The sequence below is a fragment of the Canis lupus genome, chromosome 28 (assembly GCF_011100685.1).
Source record: "Canis lupus familiaris isolate Mischka breed German Shepherd chromosome 28, alternate assembly UU_Cfam_GSD_1.0, whole genome shotgun sequence".
NCBI lineage: Eukaryota > Metazoa > Chordata > Mammalia > Carnivora > Canidae > Canis > Canis lupus.
This window is the reverse complement of record NC_049249.1, coordinates 22442312-22467371: the sequence shown is the minus strand read 5'-3', so window position 1 is coordinate 22467371 and position 25060 is coordinate 22442312. Positions and strand designations below refer to the sequence as shown.

The 25060-nt window shown below is 36.5% G+C and overlaps 3 protein-coding genes across 8 annotated transcripts in view; 1 reads left to right on the top strand and 2 right to left on the bottom strand.

Annotated features, from left to right (window-relative positions):
* SHOC2 (SHOC2 leucine rich repeat scaffold protein) overlaps nt 1-768 on the bottom strand; it is a 96643-nt gene extending 95875 nt beyond the window's left edge. The window contains exon 1 of the mRNA XM_038578776.1: nt 565-768. The gene's annotated coding sequence lies outside the window, so the exon portion shown is untranslated. The remainder of the gene's footprint in view (nt 1-564) is intronic.
* BBIP1 (BBSome interacting protein 1) lies at nt 124-14680 on the top strand. Of its 3 annotated transcripts, none has more exons than XM_038578785.1 (4): nt 124-462; nt 1291-1375; nt 13551-13628; nt 14320-14680. In XM_038578785.1, exons 3-4 carry the CDS (start codon nt 13583-13585, stop codon nt 14484-14486), a joined length of 213 nt encoding a protein of 70 aa, XP_038434713.1. In that variant the 5' UTR covers nt 124-462; nt 1291-1375; nt 13551-13582; the 3' UTR covers nt 14487-14680. The 3 variants fall into 3 exon arrangements, with proteins under 3 accessions (XP_038434713.1, XP_038434711.1, XP_038434712.1); XM_038578783.1 differs by having other exon boundaries at nt 125-462; nt 1279-1375; XM_038578784.1 differs by lacking the exon at nt 124-462 and adding an exon at nt 906-1175 and having other exon boundaries at nt 1279-1375.
* Nucleotides 14681-15477: 797 nt separating this feature from the next.
* PDCD4 (programmed cell death 4) overlaps nt 15478-25060 on the bottom strand; it is a 28674-nt gene continuing 19091 nt past the window's right edge. For all 4 annotated transcript variants that reach the window (XM_038578778.1, XM_038578782.1, XM_038578781.1 and 1 more), the window contains exons 7-12: nt 23962-24059; nt 22744-22858; nt 19562-19669; nt 19198-19308; nt 18411-18550; nt 15478-16452 (exon numbers count right to left, since the gene is read on the bottom strand). In XM_038578778.1, coding sequence (XP_038434706.1) covers nt 16392-16452; nt 18411-18550; nt 19198-19308; nt 19562-19669; nt 22744-22858; nt 23962-24059 — 633 coding nt within the window. In that variant the 3' untranslated portion in view covers nt 15478-16391. The remainder of the gene's footprint in view (nt 16453-18410; nt 18551-19197; nt 19309-19561; nt 19670-22743; nt 22859-23961; nt 24060-25060) is intronic.

The window sequence follows — 25060 nt, the reverse complement described above, 5'->3', positions numbered from 1 at the left end:
CGCAGGCCAGTCACTCGCTGGCGAAGAAAAGCAGGCGGAGCCAGGCGTGCCGACGCCGCCCAATCAGAGCGGGGCGCTGGCGCCAACGCCGCTGTCCAATCACAGCGAGGCACTGGCGCCAGCTTCCCTCGCCCCGCCTTTTTCCTCTCCTCAGCTGCTCTACGCCCTCTCTCCCGCCCACTGGGCGCCGCCGGCCGGCCGAGCCACCGAGGGAGCCTCCAGCAGGGTAGAGGGACGACTCCCAATCGGAAGTTACTGTTGAAGCTAAGGCAGCCATGACGGATAATGGCACGGAGTTTCCTGGCCTCCCGTCTCCAGTGTGACGTAGTTTTCCCTTCGCCCAAAAAAAAAAAAATAAATAAATAAAACTCGCCGTTGCCCTGGGCAACAGTCGAGCCGTCTGGGAAGAGAGAAATCTGCAAGTAGGCCCGAAAAAGGACTAACGGTGACCAGACATCCCAGGTCAGACAACTTAATTCCTATTCTGAACTACCTGCCCGGGCTGGGGGAGAGGAAGGCGCAGGCTTCCTGCCCCTTATTGTGCTGGGACGTCTGGTCACTTACCCAGCTGGACAGGAGGTCAGGGTGCCGAAAGTCCCTGTCCTGCCCGGAAGCTGCATTTGGCACTTCTGAATGGGGTCATGGCGGAGGGGTGGGAAGAGCCAGAGCCCCCCCGCCCCGGCGCCCCGGGGATCGCAGAGTGGGGTGACGGTGCGTCGGCGCTGTCCCGCGAGGCGGCCCGCGGGAGACGGAGAGCCGAGGAGGGGCGCCGAGCTCCCAGCCGCTTCCGCCGGAGGAGGGTTTCTTTCCGGGAGGGCCCGGCGGCGGCCGCCCCACCCCCGCCCCCGCCCCCGCCCCCGCCCCCCGAGGTTCCCGGAGGGGCTCGGGCGCGCGCCGCGGGGCAGAGCGCGGGGCAGAGCGCGGGGCTCCCGGGGGCCGGGGCTCCCGACCGCGCCGCCTCCCCCGCCCCGACCTTGGGAGGACGGCGGGTGCTGGAGCTCCGGGAAATCGTTTTGCGTCGCCACCGAGGAAGGAAGGGGGGGGGTCCGCCACCGCCGCGGCAACCCCTCCGAGTCTTTATTTTCCCGCCTCCCGTCTGCACGCTCCGAGTGTCGTTCCTCTGGTTTCCCCTCCTCCGGGCGCCTGTAAGGCGATGACTGCAGTTCTGGGCGAAGGTATACGGTCCTGCTCCCCCACGGCCACGCTTCACTAGACAACGTGAGGCTTGTGAATGTGCTTAGAAATGCCGTCGTGCTTTTCACACGTTCTGTCGTGCAGTTTCTTCCGTAGGCCTGAGTCGAGGACTGTAAGTCATCCTGGTCATACCGGGTCGGGCGCCTACAGTTGCCGGGGAGAAGACCGGGAGAACTTGCAGGTAAATGGAAAATTGTATTTGCCCAGCCAGCCAACAAGGGTGCAGACCTGCCTTTTCTCCTTTCTGCTTCCCATACTACCCATGCCTTAGCCAAAAGGAACTAACTACTCTTGTTTCTTCCAAAATGAATCATTGAAGCACTAACCTTTGGTGACTGTTTCCATGCCCCACTCATCCTTGGAGATGTGTTTCCAGATTGTCTCCAGCAGGAAGTAATTTCCCCTGTGCTTACCTAGCACTTTTTATGCTTCTTTTAGGACAACCACTATTTTATATAACAGCTGCTTATGTTTTTAGCTTTACTGCTGTGTTTACATCTGAATGGAATGATTTTGTCTTATCATCTTTATCCTGCACATGATACTGTTTTGGTAAATACTACTAAAAAAGATTGTATATATTTGGTGTCTGCCGGGTGCCTAAGACACTGCCAGCTTCAGTCGATCAAATGCAGCGTTGCTCTTGTTACTCAACCTTTTCTTAGATTTCCCCTCTGAAGTCTTTCCAACATGATTTCTTCCCTCAATTAAAAAAAATTATGCATAAAAAAAGTCAAAAGAATGTAATAAACATTAGAGAGAGGCAGAGGGAGAGCCTGATGCAGGACTCAATCCCAGAACCCCAGGATCACAACCTGAGCCAAAGGCAGACGCTCAACCACTGAAACACTCAGGTGCCCCACGTTTTGCCATATTTATTTCATCCTTATTTTCATGCTTTTTTCGTTGTCATTAAATTATTTGGAAATAGGTTACAGACACCTATTGTTAAGCAGACATTTCTAAGATTTCCAAAATGTACTCCCTAAGAATTATAAAGTTCTGCAAAACATGTTATCATTATCACAACTGAAGAAGTTAATAGCTTCTGCAACAAAATTCAGGATTCTGTCAAGGTTTATGTATTGTATATGGGTGTTGTAACTCTAGCCTTAATCTAGAGCAACTCCCTTATCTTTTTTTCCCCTGTAACATTGTCATTTTAAAAAGTTCAAGCAAAGGTGTTTTTGAATGTCTTTTTTCTTATTTCTTGTAAGTCAGAAGTTTATCTAGAGGCTTGATTAAATTCCGCTTATTTTGCAAGAATACTTTGCAGTATTCATACTTTGCCAATCATGATTAAGCCTTCTCAAATAACTGTATCTACCCATGTCATATGTTGCTAGTTAAATCCGTCCCACAGAAAAAAATAAAATAAATAAATAAATAAATAAATAAATAAATAAATCCATCCCCCTTCTCTGCACACACTACCTCCTGTGGTATCCTACAAAGAAGGGTTTAGTGTTTAATCTTCCTGTCTATGAAGAGTAAGTGCTAGCGTCCTGGACTGTCTGCCTATAGTCAAGTGTTGCTGCTACTTTGCCGACACTTGGAGCTGATGCGATATGATCTGCAGCAGTGTACTGATGTCAGCACAGTTTCATGAGTTTCAACTCCTGGCACCCTGAGGATTGTTGATGAAAGATGTGTGGGCCCTGCAATTCAAATACAGATGAATCTTGATGTTATCAAAGCAGATACCAAGGCAACTGCTGGCCATCTGGTATTTTGTGTGAGTAGGATGTGTCATTTTCTATTAACTTAATAGTAGTGTCTGCTAGTGAAGTATACCAGAACCGGTGGCATCATCCAAGTTCATCCAAGAAGAACAGTTCCTGTTCTTAGGCCTAGGCACAGTTCAGAAGCTAGACAACGCACATTTTATTCACATGAGTCTAAATTAATTAGCCAAATTGAACATGTTGCAACATTTTTCTACCAGCAGATGCCAGATAGCAAAACAGAATAGAACTAGTATAGTTTCCAACTACATGACATATGATGTTATTTGGCATCTCCAGATGAATATTATCAGTCCAAATTAAGCTCTGCTAGCAAGTAGGCAGCCGCTTGAGTGAGAATGAACATTACTACTATATATCTGCTGAAAAACACTTACTTTTGGGGCTCCCTCCTTCACCTTTTCTTCATGTTAGTTTACATTCAGAAATCTAATCTGTTTGAAAATTCATCTATCAAGACTCCTGAGTGGCTCAGCAGTTGAGCATCTGCCTTTGGCTTAGGGCGTGATCCTGGTCTAAGGATCAAGTACCTCATCAGGCTCCCTGCAAGGAGCCTGCTTCTCCCTTTATGTCTCTGCCTCACTCATGAATAAATAAATATTTAAGAAAAGAAAGAAAGAAAGAAAATTCATGTATCAGTCAATCTAAGTCTTGAAAAAAACAAAACGTTTCATATTTTTCCTACTATTTCTGCGTAGCCATCCACAACCTGTACTGAGCAGATTGAATTTACTTAAAAGGATCTAAATGAATAAATATTCACCAAAAATTATCCTGTATTGTCCTTTACATAAACACATTGCTTTTGGCATCTCCCTCAGTTCTCAAAGATTGTATTTTTGTTTCTTAATACCTATTAATGATAAAATAGGACATTTGGCCTATAATGTGTTATAGTGGTTTTGTATTCTTCTGAAGTTGTGAAGTCAAGTGCCTGTAGCAATGGGGACGGTAAGGGAGATGGAACAATAGGCAGTAGAGGGGACTAGAGGACTCCCCATGTTCATCTAAATGGGACATTACTTCCCATCCCTGGCCAAATTTTGCCATATGGGAATATGGGCCCAGTGTTGCCAGATTTGTCAAGAGGAGCTGAAATTTGGACTTTAAGTGAAATCTTCTGGTTTTTAAACATTGGTTCAAATACTTTTTAAACATTTAGCAAGCCAGGAAGACATTTAACTGCATAGGACCAAAAGCTACCAGTTTATGACCTTTGTTTCTTACATGAAAATAGGATTGACACTTACATGAAAATAGGCTAGAGTCTGAAAATACTTAGAAATATGTTTTGCCTTATTTCAGGTGCATTTATTTTTCTAGGTTAAGCAACAAGCCACTTGTCATACTTGTCACCTCCATCAAAAAGCTTATGTACACTAAGCTTCCATTCCTTCAATTACAATTTTAAAAGTTTTTATTTGCCACCAGCTTAAAAACTTGTCCAGTTTCTCAGCCTTGAATCATATTGTGAAATACATTTGCTTTATCATATTTTTAAAATATGTATTTACTATGGGCACCTGGGTGGTGCAGTTAGGTAAGCATCTGACTCTTGGTTTGGGCTGGGATTATGAGATTGAGCCCCCACATTGGGCTCTGTATTCAGTGAGGAGTCTGCCTAAGATTCTCTTCTCCCTTTGCCTCTCCTCCTCCACACATTTGTGCTAGTGCACATGCTCTCTCAAATCTTTTAAAAATATTTTCTTTCAAAATATTCTTTTTTTAAGGGAATAGTTTGGCAGCACATGCTTTTTTCCCTAAGATTTTATTTGGGACACCTGGGTGGCTCAGTGGGTTGAGCATCTGCCTTCAGCTCAGGTCATATCTCAGGGACCTGGGATCCAGTGCCCCTAGCAGGGCTCCCTGCTCAGTGGGAAGACTGCTTCTTCTCCCTCATCCTCTGCTGCTCCCCCTGCTTGTGCTCACACATTCTGTCTCAAATAAATGAGTAAAATCTTTAAAATATATATATATATTTATTTATTTATTTGAGATAGAGCAAGAGGAAAATGAGCAGGGGGCAGAGGGAGAGGGAGAAGCAGACTTCCCACTGAGCAAGGAGCCTGATGTGGGGCTCGCATCCAGAACGTTGAGATCATGACCTCAGCTAAAGGCAGACGCTTAACCAACTGAGTCACCCATGTGCCCCAGCACATGCCCTTTAAAAGTAAAAAACATAACAAGTTTTTAAAGGAAAATATCTTTAAATAGCTCATGCTGTCTTACAGGTACTATCGTGTTGATAAGGATTCGAAGAATTTTTAGAGTCAGAAGGTACTTAATGGAAAATCTAAAACAGTCCATTACTACATCGTTATTTTATGATGATATGAAAAACCTGGAATAATAAATGTCATGCTGTATTTCTAAGCACTTTTACATCTACTTTTTACTTGAATCTTGCAACCCAGGATAGATAATAAACATGCTTTTTATGAGAAAATCAAACCTATAATTGGTTAAGAAATGTATTCAGGATCATACTAGTTAACAGTAGAGCTAGAGTAGAACCCTGTATCCCACTTGAAGTATAAATGTAAAATAGATTAATCCAAAAAAAAAAGAAAGAAAACCCTCCAGTACAAGCTTCTGTTTTAAATTTTACATTAGACTTTATTATCATAGCTTGTTTAAAATACTTGGAATCCTAGAACACTCTGAAGCATTCAATTTCAAACTTTAAAAATGTAGTTTTTTTACAATTAGAATAAGCTGATAAGTTTAAGATAAATTAATAGAGGGAGAAAAGCATTATGTTGAAGAACTAATGGCAAGTTGGAGTGGTAGGCACATATGGAAGATAACCACGTTGACCCACAAAGTGGCTCCTTGGGGCTCCTAACAAAGATCAGACATTACACTAAGGAGATTTTAGTATGACTAGGAAGACAGTTTTAAAAACATCCAAATCTTGTCTTAAACATTTCTAAAAACAAAGACTTGGCATTGGCATTCACAGTGTGTTTCATTTTGATATTTGTATTTTAATTTTGTATTTTTTTTAAAGATCTTATTTATTCATGAGAGACACAGAGAGAGAGGCAGAGACATAGGCAGAGGGAGAAGCAGGCTCCCTGGGGGGAGCCCCATTCAGGATTTGACCCCAGGATCATGACCTGAGCCAAAGGTAGACACTTAACCACTGAGCTACCCAGGTGCCCCAAGATTGTATTTTTTCTTAAGTAATGTCTACCCACAGCATGGGGCTCGAACTCAAAACCCTGAGACCAAGAGTCACATGCTCTCCTGACTGAGCCAGCCAGGTGGCCCTCATTTTGATATTTCTAATCTATATGTATATGCTTTGAGTGACCATGAATGAAATTTGGATTTTAGTAACCTATCCCCCTTCTCTGTCTGCCCCCTTGTATGACTGTAGCCTATGTTTTTCCAGATGATTAGATGAAATAGTGTGCCATCTAAAGCTAACAGTCTTTTGACTATTTAACCCATGATCTTGTTCTCATCACTATATTCTCCTGTAAACTAATCTGGTAGGGGGGTGGGGAAGATGCAAAACGTGTAAGCTTTTAAAGTGTTGTATATTTTCTTTTTTTTTTTTTTTAAGATTTATTTATTTATTCATGATAGACAGAGAGACAGAAGCAGAGACACAGGCAGAGGGAGAAAGAAGCAGGCTCCATGCAGGGAGCCCGACGCGTTACTCGATCCCGGGACTCCAGGATCGCGCCCTGGCCAAAGGCAGGCACTAAACCGCCGAGCCACCCAGGGATCCCCAGTGTTGTATATTTCTAATTAAGCTTGAGATTTGAAATTTCCAGTGACATCTTCTTTTAAAAATAATACTAATACTATAAACAAAATCGACAGACAAAAAGCAGTATTTCTTCCTACTAAGATATTTCTTTCAGGATGGTATCAAACATGACAACTGGAATGCTGAATCCTCAAATTAAGGAGAGGGAAATCGAGAGAAAGAAAAACAGCATGTTGGTTAAAGCTATAGCAGAGAGAACAAAATGCAGGGCTTTAGTCAATATGCTGCACTTTACATGTTTATCCAAGATTTACTCTGTTTTACATTCCTCCTCCTCTGCAGAGGTCATTAGTGGTTTAAAACTGCCCATTTTAGTAGAACCTGAAGATGCCGTGTTACTTTATCCTTCATTGGCTTCTACATACCATAATCTCTCCTCTTTTCTAACATTTTCTTAAATGGTCGCGTTCCTGCAGTGGGGCTCCATACTAAATCTGTCTAGGATCATCAGGCCATCCCAACAGATGCAGCATAGAGAAAACTAAAGAGACCATGGCTTTGGAGTCAGGCAGACAAGAATTCAAATCCTGTTTCTTCACTTACCAGTTATGTGATATTTGACAAAATCACTTTTCCTAGACCTGGTCTTAGTTAAATTCAGTATATGTATATATGTATTAGGAGATGCAGTGGGAGATGGGTAAAATGGGTACTTCAATTCTAAAATCACCTCTTTGGGTGAAAGTTGTTTATTTTCAGAATTACTGTAGAAAATCTCTTAAAATGTCTGTATAGTTAAAATACATGATTTTATACTAAAACATTGTTATTCTTAAGCAAACTAAAATTTAAGAGCCATGATGCTAAAGGAAAGAAGCTAAAGTAGATTTCTGGGTATTGAAACTGTTCTTCCTTTAAGATGACCTATAAGGCAATACAGATGCAAAGGAGATGAGTGGAGAATTCTAATAAAGTGTTCTGCTTCCCTATGAGTTTTTCTCCACTCTGTTTTAATAATAAGCCTCTATAACTCTTAATACACGTCAATAGACTTATTTTTTCTAAGAATCTAAGTTTATGACAGTATTGTAATGGCTTAACACAGAATCATCGATACCCATTGAATTCTTACCAGGTGGTAAGGACTGATAATGAATTATGTAATTTAATATACTGTCTAAAGTTAGTGCCATTATAAGCTTTAGGTTCCAGATGAAACTAAAGCTTAGAAAATAAACTTGTTTAAATAACTAACCTGACTCCATATCCTTCTCTTACCCACTACACTGTATTCATGTCTTTTTACCACCTATCCTACCACCGTCTGACATCTTTCCATATCCTTCTTAAGTGATAATATTCATTTCTATAGCTTATACTACTGTATCATTGATTCTCTGGGCATCCAGTCCTTTTTTGCCTTCCTTTTGGACTTCCATACCCAGTGTACCTGATTCTTGGTCTTTATCCTCCCCTCCTTAACCTGTACCTCTTCTGTGTTCTCAACTTCCATTAATACCTTCATTATTCACTCAGAAATGTTAGCTTGAAATCTCAGTCATCCTTGATCATTTATCACCCAGAGGTTGTGGGGGATGAGGGAAATAGTGGAGGATGTTTGAATCTCAACTTCTTATATCCTTTAACACCTCTTGTATCTTTTCCTCTTGATGCTTGTTATCACTGCTTTTGTTCATACCCTCATCATCTTACCTAAATAATTATAGCTTTCTTACTGATCTCTCTGCCTCTAGTATCTCTTCAGTTTTTCCTTTTTGTCTAGAATGTGTTTCCAAAAAACTAATTGTATGTCACATACCCACTCGGAGCCATCCAATTAGCTCCCTTCTGTCTATAGAATATAAAGCCCAAACTCAGGCATGGCACTTAAGGTTGAACTGGCCTCCACCTTGTCAGTCCCACCACAGTACATATACTATATGTACACTGTACTCTGTATTCTAGTCATTTGCCTAGATTTTTTTTTTTTCACGACTCTGAGCATCTTGTTCACTTTATCTAGAACACTGTCTCCTTGCTACACAGCTGCTTCTCTGCATAGTAAACCCCGATTCATGCTTGGGGGACTAACTCTAGTATCACATTTAGTAGTTCTTCAAAGACCAGCCACTGTCACCTATCCTAAACCAAGTTATTTATGGTTTTGGTTTCTTAAGGCACAGTACACATGCTTTTATTAAATTTGGTTATATTCAATTGTAATTATATACTTACATGTTCTCTTTCTCCTCCTTTTCCTCCCCCAAACTCCTCAAAGAGAACTGCTTCTTATCCACTGTATCTCCTTCATTTAGCTGTGGCTGCCACATTATAGGTATTTGGTATGTTTGTTGAAAATATGTTTGCAAAGGAACATATGATCCCAAATTCCTATTACGCTAACATTTATTTTCCATTCTGAAAGAATAATTCCCTTGTCCTGAAAAGAATATCCATTTCTACTCCAGTCTTTACTGTCCAGTATATATTTTTAAAGCTCTGTCCTTATTAACAGATATAGAGCCATTAACCTTATTTTTCATCTTCAGTAATTATTTTATCCATGTGTATGTAACTTGTTTCGATAGTTTTTCACTAATAATTAGAATTACTCAATCCAGAATATTTTAGTGTTTCGTTTAAATTCATAAACGTTGTTGAGGTGCCTGGCTGGCTCAGTCGGTTAACTATCTGACTCCTGATCTCAGCTCAGGTCTTGATCTCAGGGTCATGAGCTCAGGACCCATATTGGTTTATAAACATTTTTGTAGAGAAATATGGTAGGAAAATAAACCATTAAAATATGTTTAAGTATGAAAATACATAAAATTAAGTGGAATGATACTAGAGGTTTAGGGAGAAAAAAGATGTGAAATTTCTGACTTAAAGAGTTCTTTTTATTATGGATGATAATAGCTGTCAAACTTTTATGATACTTAGATTATATTGGCTATGTTTTCAAAGGCTAATGTAATGGTATTTTTAAATATGCTGGAAATTATATCTTTATAACTATTTGAACTTAATGATAAATTTATATGTCATTTAGAAATTTGTAAAGAAAAAACTTAGTTTTTTTACCTAGTTTTTTAATTTTTCTGTGGGTGTTATATAAACATAAAATCTGAGGACCACTAACATATATTCTCAGGGTTCAAAAGAACACTTTAGTGCTCTTTACCAGTCTCACACATAAGTTAGTTCTAGTATCAAACTAAATCACCCCAGAAATTTTTAACTTGTCCAAGTTGTAAGATTAATTTATGATATCATTATGGGTTTGATTGATTTAAAGTGTAACCCTTCCTAGATTTTAAGTGTCTTTTAGCTCCCACTCCCACAGCTTAGTATAATATCTCATGACAAAGATTTGGTTTCCCTCCAAGTTCTTCTGCATTAATCTTAGGCATCCAAGTCAATGGCTACCAGTCTGCTTAACTTCATCATGACTTTGAAATGTACTATCAAAACCATTATTTCTGGGACAAATTACAAACTAAAGAAACTATGAGGGAAAAGGAAACATTATTTTCCAATTACCCAGACCAGGAGCTTCAAAAAATGATTGACATTGTATTCTCTAAGCATTAAAATTTGGGTTCTATTAGTGTAAGAATTTTACTTCTGCAAATGTTATGTTTTCTCTTAAAAATATACCTTGATAAATGTATCATTTTAAAGTCTTGCAAATTATGGCTGTTCCATAATTTCTTTAGCCTTTGACATATTGCTAAACATTTTACTATTCAGTGCAGTGCTTTAATGAGCATACTTATTTGTAGATCTTTATACACTGGTGCATTGTTTAGAGCTTGTTACTAGAAGTAGAACATTTGAATCAAAGAAAACGTGCATATTTAGCTGTAGTAGAAAATATAAAATATTAATAGATACTACAGAGTATCCCTCTAAAAAAAAACCTGTATCAAGAAACCCACCCACCAAACTGCCCATTTCCCTGTGCCTTCTCTAACTCTAGATACTATCAGGCTTTTGGCTTTTTTGCAATTTCAAAAAATGTAACATGCACCACCAAAATTAGGGATCCCTGGGTGGCGCAGCGGTTTGGCGCCTGCCTTCGGCCCAGGGCGCGATCCTGGAGACCCGGGATCGGGTCCCACGTCGGGCCCCCGGTGCATGGAGCCTGCTTCTCCCTCTGTCTGTGTCTCTGCCCCTCTCTCTCTCTCTGTGGCTATCATAAATAAATAAAAATTAAAAAAAAAAAAAATGAGGTCACAGTAATTTTCACCTTTATAATGAATCCATCATCATTTTCCTACTTAAAATGCAGTACTCCCCCCCCCCAGCACTCCTAAATCCTCTTAAACTATTTAATATTCTGTGGCACTTACTATAAAATTACATTATTTCTCTGTCTCCATACTCTAGAGTGTAAGCTCCAAAAAGTTTTGGGTTTCATGTTTTGTTCACTAAGGAACAGTGCTTTGCATGTGATAGACACGAATTTTTTTAAGATATTATTTTTAAGTCATCTCTACACCTAGCGTGGGACTCAAATTCACAATCCCAAGACCAAGAGTTGTCTGCTCAAAAAAATTAAAAAAAAAAAGAGTTGTATACTCTTCTGAGCCAGCCAGGCACTCAGACACACATATTCATTGAACTGACTGACATGGCACTGGTATGATACACATGAATTTCAGTCATGGCTGGTATGGTTTTTCTTTGACCCTATGTCCTAGTGTTACGCACTTATCATACATAATAATTACTCTTAGGAGCAATCACAGCTCCATAGGGCACATTACACCACCCATGTCTGGCTATTAGCAGGCCACCTGGTAAAGAAAGTCCCTTACTCCTGTGGACTATCTGGGCAGTTAATTATCAAGACAATATAGCCTTACCAACGAGGGCCATCCATCCAATCACCACCTTGCTTATTTTAGCCCTTCCCTTCCTGTTTCTCTCCCACCAATGCCTAGCGGGGAAGCCTAGGACAATAACCAACCCTAGTTAAGCAGACACTCCACCCAGGCAAGTGACTGCTGGCGCTGATCTTCCCCACACCAGACCCAACCCACTCCCTACCAGGCCTTTGGCCCCACACCCTTTACAGTAACAATGGCAGCTTAGTGAAACAGAGAACTAAGGTTTGGTTGAGCACAAGTTTCATTGTTTTCCTCAGACCATATTTTGGATGTGAAAGAGGTTACGAGAGAACAAAAGGATAGCCGTTGAGTTCTGAGTAGCTGGAGTTGCTACTCTATATAGTGGTTCATCTGTTTTGCTAGTAAGAAATTTGGTGATAAAAAATTTTATTATATTCCCTTCACATTTATCAATATCTGTCCTCCCTGTTAGCATATTATGTCAGATTTGCATCAAATAAAGCCTAGTGAATATTTTCATTATGGTATTTTAGTGGAGAGGCTGTTTTTTATTATAGCTATATTCAGACTAATGACAGATCTGCAGTTATTAGCCTTCAACATAAATGTGGAAAAAAGGGAGGGGAAATGATCACTAAGTACTACTGGCAGGCCTAGGTAACAAGAATAGAATGTGGCAGAGTTATGCATTCTAAAGTAGCTGCTTATTGCACTAATCTCAGATTCCAGTTAGTGATGAGTTGCTTTATTCCTGTCCATTCCCTATTTCATCTTCACTCCCAAAAAGAGCAGTGTAGAGGTAAATCCTAATGACAAAAGTTCTGGAAAACAGATAGAGGTTCCTCAGGACTTAAGATGTTCCAGAAAAGGAATTTGAACAAGAAAGAAGAGGCTTCGTGGATAGAGTAGGAAGCTTTTATTACAAATGTCAAAAGTAGTGGGAGAGTGGGACTGAGACCAGAAGCAGCTTCACTTGATTAAAACTAATTTGCAGTGGGCAGTAGACAGGCATCATGCCAGCATCACCACTTTATAAATAATAAATCTTCTGTGGTGATGTTGTGAAAGGCACATGGTAAGGTTGCATCACTATGGTGAAATATCACAGAAGGGGTGGGACTGTCTGGAGAAGCATCTGTGTTTGGAAAAGGATCATGCTACACATTACAGTCTAGTATACCTTGAATACACAGCATAGCAGTAATCTGGAATGTAACCCTGCAAACAAATGTCATCAGCCAGTTGGTACACGCTGCTGTCTTAACAAAATACTCAGGGTGAAGGTATTTGCTGGCACTTTAGCATATAGTATCCCTGTAATACAGGAAAGTAATAAACCGAAAGCAAACCTCTCACTTGTTCAAGAGCCAGTTTCACCCATTTGTATTGCTTCTTTACAGATGTCAGCTGTGTAGCCAGTAACTGATCCTATAAAGCTTGTCATTATAGCAAAGAGATTAAAGTAGACATCAGGGAGAAAGAAAAATGTGGGAACGTGTACCTACTACCTCCTCTTTTTTCTAACTACCTGCCTTCCCCCACTTTCCAAATGGTAGTATTTTTTACCTGATACATCATTCATTCATTCATTCTGGGAGATGCTATCAGTGAACCAAATGGCCACATATAAATGCTTTTGGTTTTCTTCAGCTGGTATCAGGTAATTATGACTTAAAAAATGAAGTCCTACCAATTTTTCACAAGGGAAAAAAATTTAGAACATGTAGCCTTACAAACTAACACCTCCACTGATTAAAGAATGTTGACCAGATCTAAATGCTTATGTGAACTCGCTCAATTTTGTTTCAATGAAAAGACCCACAGGAAATTAATACAAAAATTATGCAAGGATAAGATAGTTCATCTTCTATAGGAATTGTGATTTTACTTTTTTTAATTTTTTTTATTGGAGTTCAGTTTGCCAACATATAGCGTAACACCCAGGTGATTTTACTTCTTAAACTACAATGGAAATACCTCAAGCAGTATGCTTTGTAAATTAATTCTTGAATATTAATAATTGATTTCTCTTTGAAGGAAAAGACTTAGCTGTATCCAACAATTCAGATATGGCGGAAATGAAGTCCATGTTCCGCGAAGTTCTTCCAAAACAAGGTATCTAAATCACAAATACTTAGGTCATGGAATATTATAGGAACCCTAAATAAAAAGTAGCAGGCATGGCAGATAGCAGGCCCATTAGCTAAAATTTGTAACTCTTTTGCATCCTGTATGCCATATTTACTGTCCCTTTTATTATGCTTCTTTTAGGTAGTTAGAACTCATCTATTACTTTTTTCTCCAGCAAAAGGATGACAAGTGAAGCAATTTCTTAAACCTAAAAATCCTTATACTCAAAAAATGAAATTTTCAGTGAAAAAAAGTAGTATTGTAATTGACCATAATGTTAAGTAAGGTCTGAAAGTGGGGGAAAAGAAACCCACGTCAAGCAGTTGTTAAAGGCTGATGGTTTAAGTTCAACACTCAGTAATGAATATTCGTATTAAATTAATACCATACTTTTACTAAGTACTCTTATGCACTATGTATTTCTCCTAAGTCTTTTTGCAAATTAAACATCTGACACAAAATGTTCTCTCTCATAGGTAGCTTAGAATCTTAGGCAGGAAGTTAAAAATGTCATCCTTTATGAACTCCCTAGTATTAAATATTGATATATTTAAAGTAACTGAAAACAAGAGTTTTCATTGACAGTAGATTAAGTCTTTAGACCTTCGTTCTAGCTACGAATTCAAACCACCGTACAACTGAGTCATCTCACTAAATTATTTCTTTTTAAACTTAGGGCAGTTGTCAGTGGAAGATATAACCACAATGGTGCTGTGTAAACCCAAACTTTTACCCTTAAAATCTCTGACTCTGGAAAAACTGGAGAAAATGCAGCAAGCAGCCCAGGATACAATTCGCCAACAAGAAATGGCAGAAAAACAACAGCAGCAAATCACTCACTGAATAACTTAGCACTTTTACAGAAATACCTACCTTACTATTAACAATAGACAATTATTTGCATCTGTGTGCTGAAGATAGTGAAACTAACAGTACTTTTAAATAATATTAAAAATACCCGAGACTAATGAAACTTGTGAATTTAGACACTCTGGTTTGTATTGTACTTTGAGTAATTAAAAAACTTTGAACCCAAATTTTATAGTTGTGTTTTTTAACTCAAGTTTTTAGAACATAAATTACTGTTCACCATTCCTACTATCAGTCTTGTAGATAACATTCTTAGGCACAAGTGACTAAATGCAACTTCTATATTCAGATAATCTGTACATGTTTATTAAAAACTGAATTTGAAGATACATTCTAATCTCATACAAAGTGTTCTTGGGCTTTTACATTACTTAATTTTAAAACTTGTATTACGAATTTTGTGTTTCATGTTTAAGGCTATTTTGCCTGACCAACTGGTCCTACCAATAATGACAAAATTGTTATTTCTTAAATTGACTTTTAAGAAACCTTCACTTATCAAGTAGTCCCTGAGCTTTTAATGATACTGATTTTAAGGACTGAAGAATTACCATGCTACCTCTTATCATCCAGGTATCAAACACAAAACCCTAAAAATAGAAAAATAGGCACTTGAAAGAGCCCATGAGATAAATATGAACATTAAATTTGGAGTTTTAGTTCTAAGAGACTGCCTAACCCTGTAACGGGCATATTCCTAAGAATACCTTTGTAAATTCTGAATATAATTCTCAGCTGGTTGCTACAATCAGTAATAGAAAATTTAAATTAGCATAGACCTTGAGGCCTTGCTGAATAATTAGGCTCTGCAAGAGAGGTTAGAAATGTGCTCATTCTTTAGAGAACTATTACTTATTGGTAGCTACTATCTTCTCAGACACTGAATAAATGCAAAAGTTTTTGAGTCTCTGAAGATAATTTTTTATAACACAAACATTAGTAACAAGTTAAGAATGATGAAAGATATATTTTACAAACTTCATTGAGCTTTATAGATAAGATCAAAAAACATGTATTCATTTCCCACAGATATTAAAAGAATTTACTATTATACTTTTTGATTTAAAAGTTTGCAAAGACCAAAGTTTAAATTCACTGGCTTCAAATATGCTCCCCGATAGGATTTAAAATTTGCTGTGTAAGATAAAAGTTTTTAAAAAGGCCTAAAATAAATGTACTCCCAATAAAGAATCAACACTGCTTCACATGTTTTATTTTGTCATACATTCTTTTAGAACCGGGTTCATTTTTCCAGTTTTGTAGAAAAATAGATGTTCCAGCCACCATTTATCTAACTGTCTAGTCTTTAAGACCAATCAATATGTTCCCTGGAAAAATGAATAAGTCTTATGACTAACTCATTTTCTTACAATTCTGTAAGACAAAGAAATAACTTTTTTTTTTTTTTTTTTTTTTACTCCCAAAGCACAGTATTCCAACAGCAGCAGCCAACATGGGGTTTTTAGCAGCTTAACTTCACCCCCTAAATAAAGCTTTGTATAAACCAGTGATTTTACTACAAAAACACTGTCCTTGAAAGAAAGGAGTGGCAGTCAGACATCAATGCAAAACTTGGAATGATTAGGTCATAAACATGGCACTTACAAAAGGTAGCTTATGAGAATATTCCACTTAAGAAGTGGTTACTCTTCTGTCCCTCAAAAAAAAAAAAAAGAAAAAGAAAAAAGAAAAGAAAACATTTCCTTTAAAAATTCCCCTTAAATTGTAAGTTTATAAAATTTCAGAAATGCCTTGTACCCAAAAACAAGTGCTTCAAAAAAAAAAACCACAAAAACAAAACACCTGTGCTAACAACTCTTACAATTCAGATATATTTATATTTTTTAATAACATCTAAGACTGTAAGAGTTCTTATATTCAGTAGCTTTCTGGTTTAAGACGACCTCCATCTCCTTCACTTACAAAACGTTTTCTGCCCCTGTAACGGAAAGAACACAAACGTGAAAATGGATACCAATTTTGACTAAAGACCAAAAAGAAACAAAAGAAAGCCCATGGGTTCTTTTGGTTAGTCATTAGGTTAAAAAAAAAGAAAAAAAATGAGCGTGCCTCTAATTCTTTTGAAAAAGACTGTTTCCCTGCTATATATCCTAGAATATAACAAATTAAATGAACTTGCTAATCTAAGCAGTTTTTAGTTAAATAAAAGCTTAATTATTGAAATAAGTTCATTGTCCAAATGGAGTCATGTTAAAGTTAAAATATAAAGCAAACATGCTATTTAGAATTTTAATATTTCCTTCAATTATGCTTTTAGTATTTAAAAACTAAACATGAGTCAAAGACAACATGATTTGGAATTATGCAAACTAGAGCTACAGAACCTATGAAAATATCCATGTTTAAAAATTTTTTGTAATTTTCCCTCAAATGTAGAAAAGCCATAACCTGTACATGGACAAACAAATCAGAACCCAATTAATTCTGTTCTATGCCCCATTTCGGGATTCCTGCTATTTCAAACTCAAGAGGCCTTGCTTCATACTGTAACTACACTTAGGCTGTATGTAGCTATAAGCAGTAGCAACAGTTGACCAGCAGCCTAAAGCAATAAGTGGAAAACAGTTTGCTCAGGACTAGCCCTCATTCTCTGACCCTAGACCAACATGCGCAAGCATTCAATACCACACACAAATATGCACTTCACTCAACTAAACTAATGGGTAGAGGATTAAAAAGTCAAAATTCTATGGCATAAAAAGAACATTTAGGTATCTCCTTAACTGATCCATGATAGTAAAAGCCACAGTAGAAATGACCAGTTAGACTTGTGAACAAAGGCTGAAAACCTTAAAAAGCTAGTGCCAAAGTGCTGACCCCTTTTCATAGTTTAAGTAGAAATCAGCTACATTTTCCTGCACATAAAAGCTTCAGACATAATATTAGGAAACTGAAATGGGGAACAAAGCAGTAAGTAGCAAGAAGCAAGAACTCTTACCAAAGTTGACAGTTTTTACTTGTATATACTACTTGGCACATAAATGATGCCATCACCAAGCAGAGATCTATTTACGTATTTTTAGAGACCTATATTTTCAAACATTTTTATCAAAGTCATTAAGCTCTACCTTTCTCCTCTCTTAATGGCTTCTAAATTTTGTAAAGCAAAAGACACTACCAGGAACTATTTTTCTGAGATTTAATTCTCACAATCCACTTCAATAAAAACAGACAAAGCTTTGTAATTTTTTCAGATTAAAAATTACAAAAACAAAATGTTCATAAAGCAGATGTACACAAGCCTAGCTATCTATTTATTTATAAACTTCATTATAAGTTTTATTTTAGCCACAAAAAAAATCATCAATATCTCAAAGAGATCCTAGTAGTGCAAATAGATCATCTCCAAAGAATCATGCACATACACTTGTCCAATTAGCCTCAATTCTCCATTCCATGAAGGAGCAAAAAGAAGCTACATGGAGTACAGGAGGGAGCCTACATCTTTGAAGCCAGGAAAGGTAAGGATTCATCCTTGGCCTCTACTACGTGTGACCTTAGAAAAGGTATATTACACTTCCTTAAACCTCAATTTTCTTTTTTCTTTTTTTTTTTAATTTTTTTTAAACCTCAATTTTCTCATCTTACTGGCAAATAATATCTACTCTGAATATTTCAACTACTCAGAACAGAACCTAGTACAAAGAACTACTACACAGAGTTAGTTTCCTTCCAATGAACCAAGGGTTCATGAAGTACCCCTTTGCCCAAGGGCAAAATAAACTTCGCCCTTGTTTTCCCATATGCTCACAACAGATGATTTTCACTCTTGAGTGGCTTCAGGGGAGATAGTGTTATTTTTCTGGAATGACAGAAAATTACCTTAGCCTTCCAAACATGCCACCAATATTTTACGTGGAAAAAGTAATAACATACCTCGAAGGACAAAGATCTCTGAGTTGTTTGGAAATTATTCCAGCCTGAAAACATTCTTCTACAAATCGCTCAAGCACAGAGTATGAATGTGGGACATCCAGATTAATGTCCGGAATTTCATTGTAAATTCTCTCATAACCCTAAAACAATAAAATTATATACAGAATTGTTAGCCCAGACGAAACACATAATGCCATACAACCCATCATTGTCATCAAGCTACAGTTAAGGCCTTAAATGTCCATAAAATTAGACTGATCTAATCCAGATCTGATCCTTGAAAAATAGACAGTATGTATATTTTCTTTAAAACTGTTCTCTCAAAAGAGTTTAGGTAGATTTCAGACATTGGACATATTTCTTCACTATCTACTTCTCTATATACACTTACCACACTTTTTAAAAATGTAAGACAAGAATCTCACCAATATGAATAAATTAAATGCTTTAAAGTATATTTGTTAAAAGATCATGTTCATGTTTGTTGCCAGATATAAAATAGAAACTATCATAAAACTTAAAAGCAGAACTCCTGAGGAAGAACAATCACATCTTAAAAAAAAAAGAAAAAAAAAAAAAGTTAAAAAACCCAATAAAGTGTTACGTTCCAAGAAATGGCTACAAGAGGTCAAATAACCACAACCACTAAAAACAAAAAAAACAACACTATAGAAACAGTACTATTAAACATACCTAAAAGAACATTTCATTGACAACTCATAATCTTTATTCAAACACTTGACATTTAAGGTGTAAGTCTAAAAAGTATTCAAAATGTTATACTTACTCTTTTCATTTGGTCTAGAGTAATGGTAGAAGATTTCCAAAGAGATTTTAATAAATCCAAAATCATCTTAAATGTACTTTCTCCAGTTGACTCTAAAACCATTACAATGGCCTAAAAATTGAATGAACAAATGTTTGGTCATTAATTCATGTAAGAAACTGCTCCTAAAATGTATCAGATCACTTTTGTCTGATATGTAATTTTAATCATTACAAAAATTTTTTTAAAAACTTACTCCCTGAACATTAAATTTTTTAAAAAAGGAAAAAAAAAAAAAGACATATACTCCTAAAGAAGCATTCAGTCATGATGGTTCAAAAAGGAACACTTAATAATTCTCTTTGGAATGTCACAGTAATCTTACTTCATATACAAGCTCATGGTGAAAATGAGGTACTTCCAATTCCTTAAGGCAATGTTCAGCTTCAGATATGTCTCCAGAGAGTAAATACTCTTTCAGCAGCATATCAATCTATCAAATTTAAAAATTGAAATGTTAGAATTCTTAATTTTTATTTTTTAAAGATTTTATTCATTCATTTTTTTAGAGAGAGAGTGTGAACGTGCCCATGCACATGTGGCACAGAGGGGCAAAGGCCAGAGGGAGAAAGAATCTGAAGCAAACTCCACACCCAGCACAGAACCTGTGGTGGGGCTCCATCCCACAAATGCCAGACCAGGACCTGAATCAAAACCAAAATTCTGATGCTCAACCAACTAAGTAACCAAGGCACCCCTAAAATTCCTAATTTTTACCAAAAAGAACTGCTTTTTGCCTATATGATTTATTTACTCTCAAAGCAGATTACAAACAGCTGTGTAAGAACATAGAGACTTGACACTATTACAAGTTTTTTTCATAATTAAAAAGTAAACCTCCAATTTTTAAGTGGTTCATAATTATAAAGAGAATACAGTGCTTCAGTGTGTCTTAATGATCACTGAGATCTAGTAGTCTTTAGATGTACGTGGCTTGCGCTGTAACCATAGTACTTCAGTGCTCACTATAAAACAAGGGATTTTAAAGACCACTAGAGGGCACTGACTGAAAGTCTCAAAATATATTTTTAATAAAGTGTCACAAACTTTCACTTCCATCAGGATGACCTTAAACAGTGCACTAGCAGCCAAAAAATGAGTGATGATAATAGAGCTTTACTATACAGAGGAAAATGTTTATATACTTTCTCTTCTCTACAGCTAAGGATTTGAAACCCATTATCTAAGATGTTCATCAGCAATTCTGCTTCTAGTTGTAGCTAAAGAGGCAAGACTTGACTTTCTTGTTCAAACACAATAACCTCTATGACTCCAGAGAAAAGGTGAAAAAGTTTTCCAGCACAAGCACTTCAATCAGAATGTTCTTCCCTATAGTTTTAACTGCCTGTTAAAATCACCTCTGCACCCAGTACATGCTCAATGAATGCAGGCTGTTAAATAATCTCATTTAAGTCTCTTTGACTTCAACTCCTGCGATGTATTTTCATGAAAGGTAAAATAAAATTTGATCAATAGAAAACATCCTAATAATTCCTATTATCCTGCTTTAGGAAAGTAAATATTTAAAGCATGGCATTTGACTAAAGTGTTTTTATTTTATAATTATAAGGTAATACATTTATTATTTAAATTATATTACTTATTATAGTTTTATAACTTTGTTATGCAACTTAAAGTATTTAAATGTTTCCTATCGGGTTCCATGCATTTTTCTAGAATAATTATTTTTTTAATATTTTATTTATTTATTCATGAGAGACACAGAGAGAGAGGGAGAAACCCAGGCAGAGGGAGAAGCAGGCTCCCTATGGGGAACCTGATGTAGGACTCGATCCCAGGATGCCCTGAGCCAAAAGCAGATGCTCAACCACTGAGCCACCCACGTGCCCTAGAATGATAAATTATAAAAACATGTATACATTTCTAAAAGTCCTCTTGGTCCAACTATCCTCCCATGTAAAAATAAATGACAATCCAGATCATGTCAACCTCACACTCCTTTATTGGTAGTTTTATTTCAACTTTTATCTTGACTATTTTTTGGTTGAGATAATTCACATAAAATAGTTTGGCAGTCTCTCAAAATACTAATTTTAGGGGAGTACTGCCATCTTTTTTTTTTTTTTAAGTTTTTTTTTTTCTTAGTAATCTCTACACCCAGTATGGGGCTCAAACTCATAACCCTGAGAGCAAGAGTCACAAGCTCCTCCACCTGAGAAAGCCAGGTGCTCTGACCATTATGATCTTAACGATATTATGTCTTCCAATCCATAAACACAGGATATTTGGATATCTTTCTACTTATTTAGGTGTAATTCATTTCAACAATGTTTTGCAGTTTTTGTGTACAAGAACTGCACTGCTTTTGTTAAATTTATTCTTAAGCATTTTAGTATTCTTTTTATTCTATTGTAAAAGCAACTGTTTCTTAATTTCACTTCATATCATTCATTGCTAGTGTACAGAACTAGAACTGAATATTGTATACTGATCTTATATTCTACAACCTTGAATTCATTTATTTTGTTGACAGTTTGGTTGTTTTCATTTTTTTTTTTTTTTGTAGATTCAGATTTTCTGTATACAGATCATGTCATCTCAGAACAAATAGTTTTACTTCTTCCTTTCCCATCTAGATGCCTTTTATGTAATTTTGACAAACTGCTGATATCTTGACTGTGTTTATACCTCAATCTTCCTAACAACTTGAAAAATTTTTTAAAAGCAAATATTGTGATCATGATATTACAAACACCAGCTTATCTACCTTAAGATATAGAAAAGCAAACTGGTCAAAAATCTGTACTTTCAGCTCCTTAACCCCCAAACTAGAAACGCATATCATTAAAAGATTAAATATCAAAACTCTAGTCACATGAAAAGATTATACTAAAAAATCAGAAGCACATGAGCTATAAATCTTCTAATTTTCTTAACAATCTGCAAAAAGATTAAATACTTTTTCTCGTTTCCTGTTACAGAATATTACTTTATTGCCAGAAAAAAAATCCATAGATAATAAATCTTGCATTTTAATGCAATAAATAATTTTTACTTTTAAAGCATGCATACAAGTAGTGAATTTCCTTACAAAAATTTACTACTCTGATCTACCCTAGTGTTCATAATTCATCACTTATGATCTAAGAGTATCCAGTTTCAAACTATTCATATATAAAAATATAGTTCTTTATTGAATAACTTAGGAAGTCTTATTTTGACAGTATCTGAAAAATTTTAAATATCAATATAAAAAGGATTTCAGGCATTCCTTTGAGGTTCAAATACAGCCCTCCTTTGAAAGCCCTTTTAACTTAGTCTTACTTTTAAGTCAGAAACCATAAAAATTTAATAACAATTATATAATTATTGTATAATTTATAGCACCAGGATATAAAGCCAAATATATGAAGGTTATCCAATTTTCCATCAGTAGCTTTAAGCCTGAACTTAATTTTTCTCTGCAAAAATGCCAGCTAGAGGGCATAGTTTACTTATCTAAAGAAATACATGTAAATTAAGTTAAAGACAATACCCAGTAGTTACCTCTTTAACAAGATGATTAACAGACTGCTGTCCACCTCCAGAACCCCACACGCTGTCTTTGCGCTTTCCACCTTTAGACATACTCAGGAGCACAGTAGCCTTGTCCAGAGCAGCTCTATCAAAAAAAAAAAAAAAAAAAACCACACACACACACACACAATAACAACAAATATCTGTGACAACTTGGACATGTTTGAGGCTGATTTAAAAGTTTTGTTTTTGTTTTTTTTTAAGATTTTATTTATTTATTCATGAGAGACACAGAGAGAGAAGCAGAGACATAGGCAGAGGGAGAAGCAGGCTCCCTTCAAGGAGCCTGATGTGGGACTTGAACCTGGACCCTAGGATCACACCCTGAGCCAAAGGCAGATGCTCAACCGCTGAGCCACCCAGGCATCCCTAAAAGTTTTCATGTAACATGAAAGCAACCTAAAACTCAAAAGTCTTTTAAAAAGCAACTTTTTAAAATAAAAAGTTGGGAGCAAAAAAAAAAAAAGTTACTTTTTTCATTATTCTCATACTCATTTTTATTTCTCAGTCATAAAAAACTAAACTTATTACAAAATAATTATACTAAGAAAAAACATTTTGCATAAAACTTAACTTTTACATAGATCTACGCCTTCCCACCAGGGCAATCATTGTACTCTGATCTGCGTAGTCCTAAAAAATTAAGTTAAGATCTATACCTAAGATCTAATACATGGCTAGGACCAAATCTATGTTTCTAGAAAATTCTAAAAATCATACAGATGACTCCCAAATATTACATTTAGCTTAAATTATACCAAAGACCAAGAGTGAAAAAACACTATTTCCTAATATTGCTGTAGCAGATAAATATAAAATAGGAAATAGGGCTCCTTTGTTAATACTATCCATCTTATCAGAATATTAAATAATTACAGAACGTAAAATCTTGAACAGACCTTAAATATTCTCAGTGCAATCTTCCATTTTATAAATAAGGAAACTGAGGCCCAGGGAAGAGAGGTGTGACATAAAGGTAGCTGATGGTTTAGCTAAGATCCCAAACTTCTACATTATAATATATCTTCTTCCTGTTAATATCATGTCAACAATCTCTCAATTTTAGCAGTGGAGAATGCACACAAATGACAGATGTCTACAATGTCTGATTAATTCAAATATCATTTCAATAAATCCTGTAGAATTTTCCCCTTTTGAAATTCTAAGTAGGAAAATTAATTTACTTACCTAGCCTGTACACAATCTACAGTTCCTTTGTAACTATCAATATAGGTATTACATAAAATTCCATCTCCAACAGCTCTAGCAATAAACTGGCCCACCAACTACAATAAGAAAAAAAAAAGCTATATAAAACACCCTAAAATAAACCTTTACAGGACACAATTTCTAAACACACCAATGATGAAGACTGACTGAATTACACAGTCAATATCTAAGACATGTCGGAACATTCAAAGACATCAATTTAGCACCTGCTAGTTATGGTTGGCTTATGCTCCCACATCTTAACCTTCAAGATAAGTACCATAGGGCAGACATACATCAGTTTTGCTCAATACTGAATTTCCCAATACCTGCCTGAAACATAGTATAGTCAAAAATATTTGTTAAGCCAATGGCCTAAATTCAAGAGAAAACTCTCTTCTAGAATCAAACAAAAACATAGGACTAGGTTTTCTCAAAAATTCTTTGATCAAAATAATTTATTGTATGGAGAAAACTTTGTGTAGAAGTTTCTATCTAAAAGTATATTCATAGAATTATTTATGTTTGTTGTTGTTAAAGTCAGCTCCACATCCAATGTAAAACTTGAGCTCATGACCCTGAGACCAAAAGTCACCTATTCCACAGATTGAACCAACCAGGCACTCCTTTTCATAGCATTATTGCTTACAAAAATTAGAAACGACTCTAGTGTCCAACAATAAGGGTATGGTTAAATGATACATAAGATGGTATACTATGTGGTCATTAGGGAATACATTTACCGCATTTTATGGTGTAAGAAAAATGAAGTTTATAAAATAGCACATACAGTATAATTTCATTTTTAAAACAAAAAATACAAGGATATATAAAAATCATACATGAAAAATCATACCCACAGAAAGTAAAACAGATTTAACACCAAAATGTTAATAGTTAACAATGGTTATTTTTGCTGGCCTTTCTTCCTTTTGACTTTATTTTTCAAAAATTCTATAATATGTATTTATGTAATCAGGTTTTTAATATGAGTATTGCTATAAAAAGCAAAAAAAAGTCCATACCTGAATCATAGCTCAATACCTTACACAGACTACCATCAGTCATAGGAAAGTAT

Bases quoted from the DNA above. Each gene is read 5' to 3' on its own strand.
- BBIP1 (XM_038578785.1), top strand. From the start codon at position 13,583: ATGGCGGAAATGAAGTCCATGTTCCGCGAAGTTCTTCCAAAACAAG. The intron at 13,629-14,319 runs GTATCTAAATCA...TTTTAAACTTAG, and splicing joins CGAAGTTCTTCCAAAACAAG to GGCAGTTGTCAGTGGAAGAT.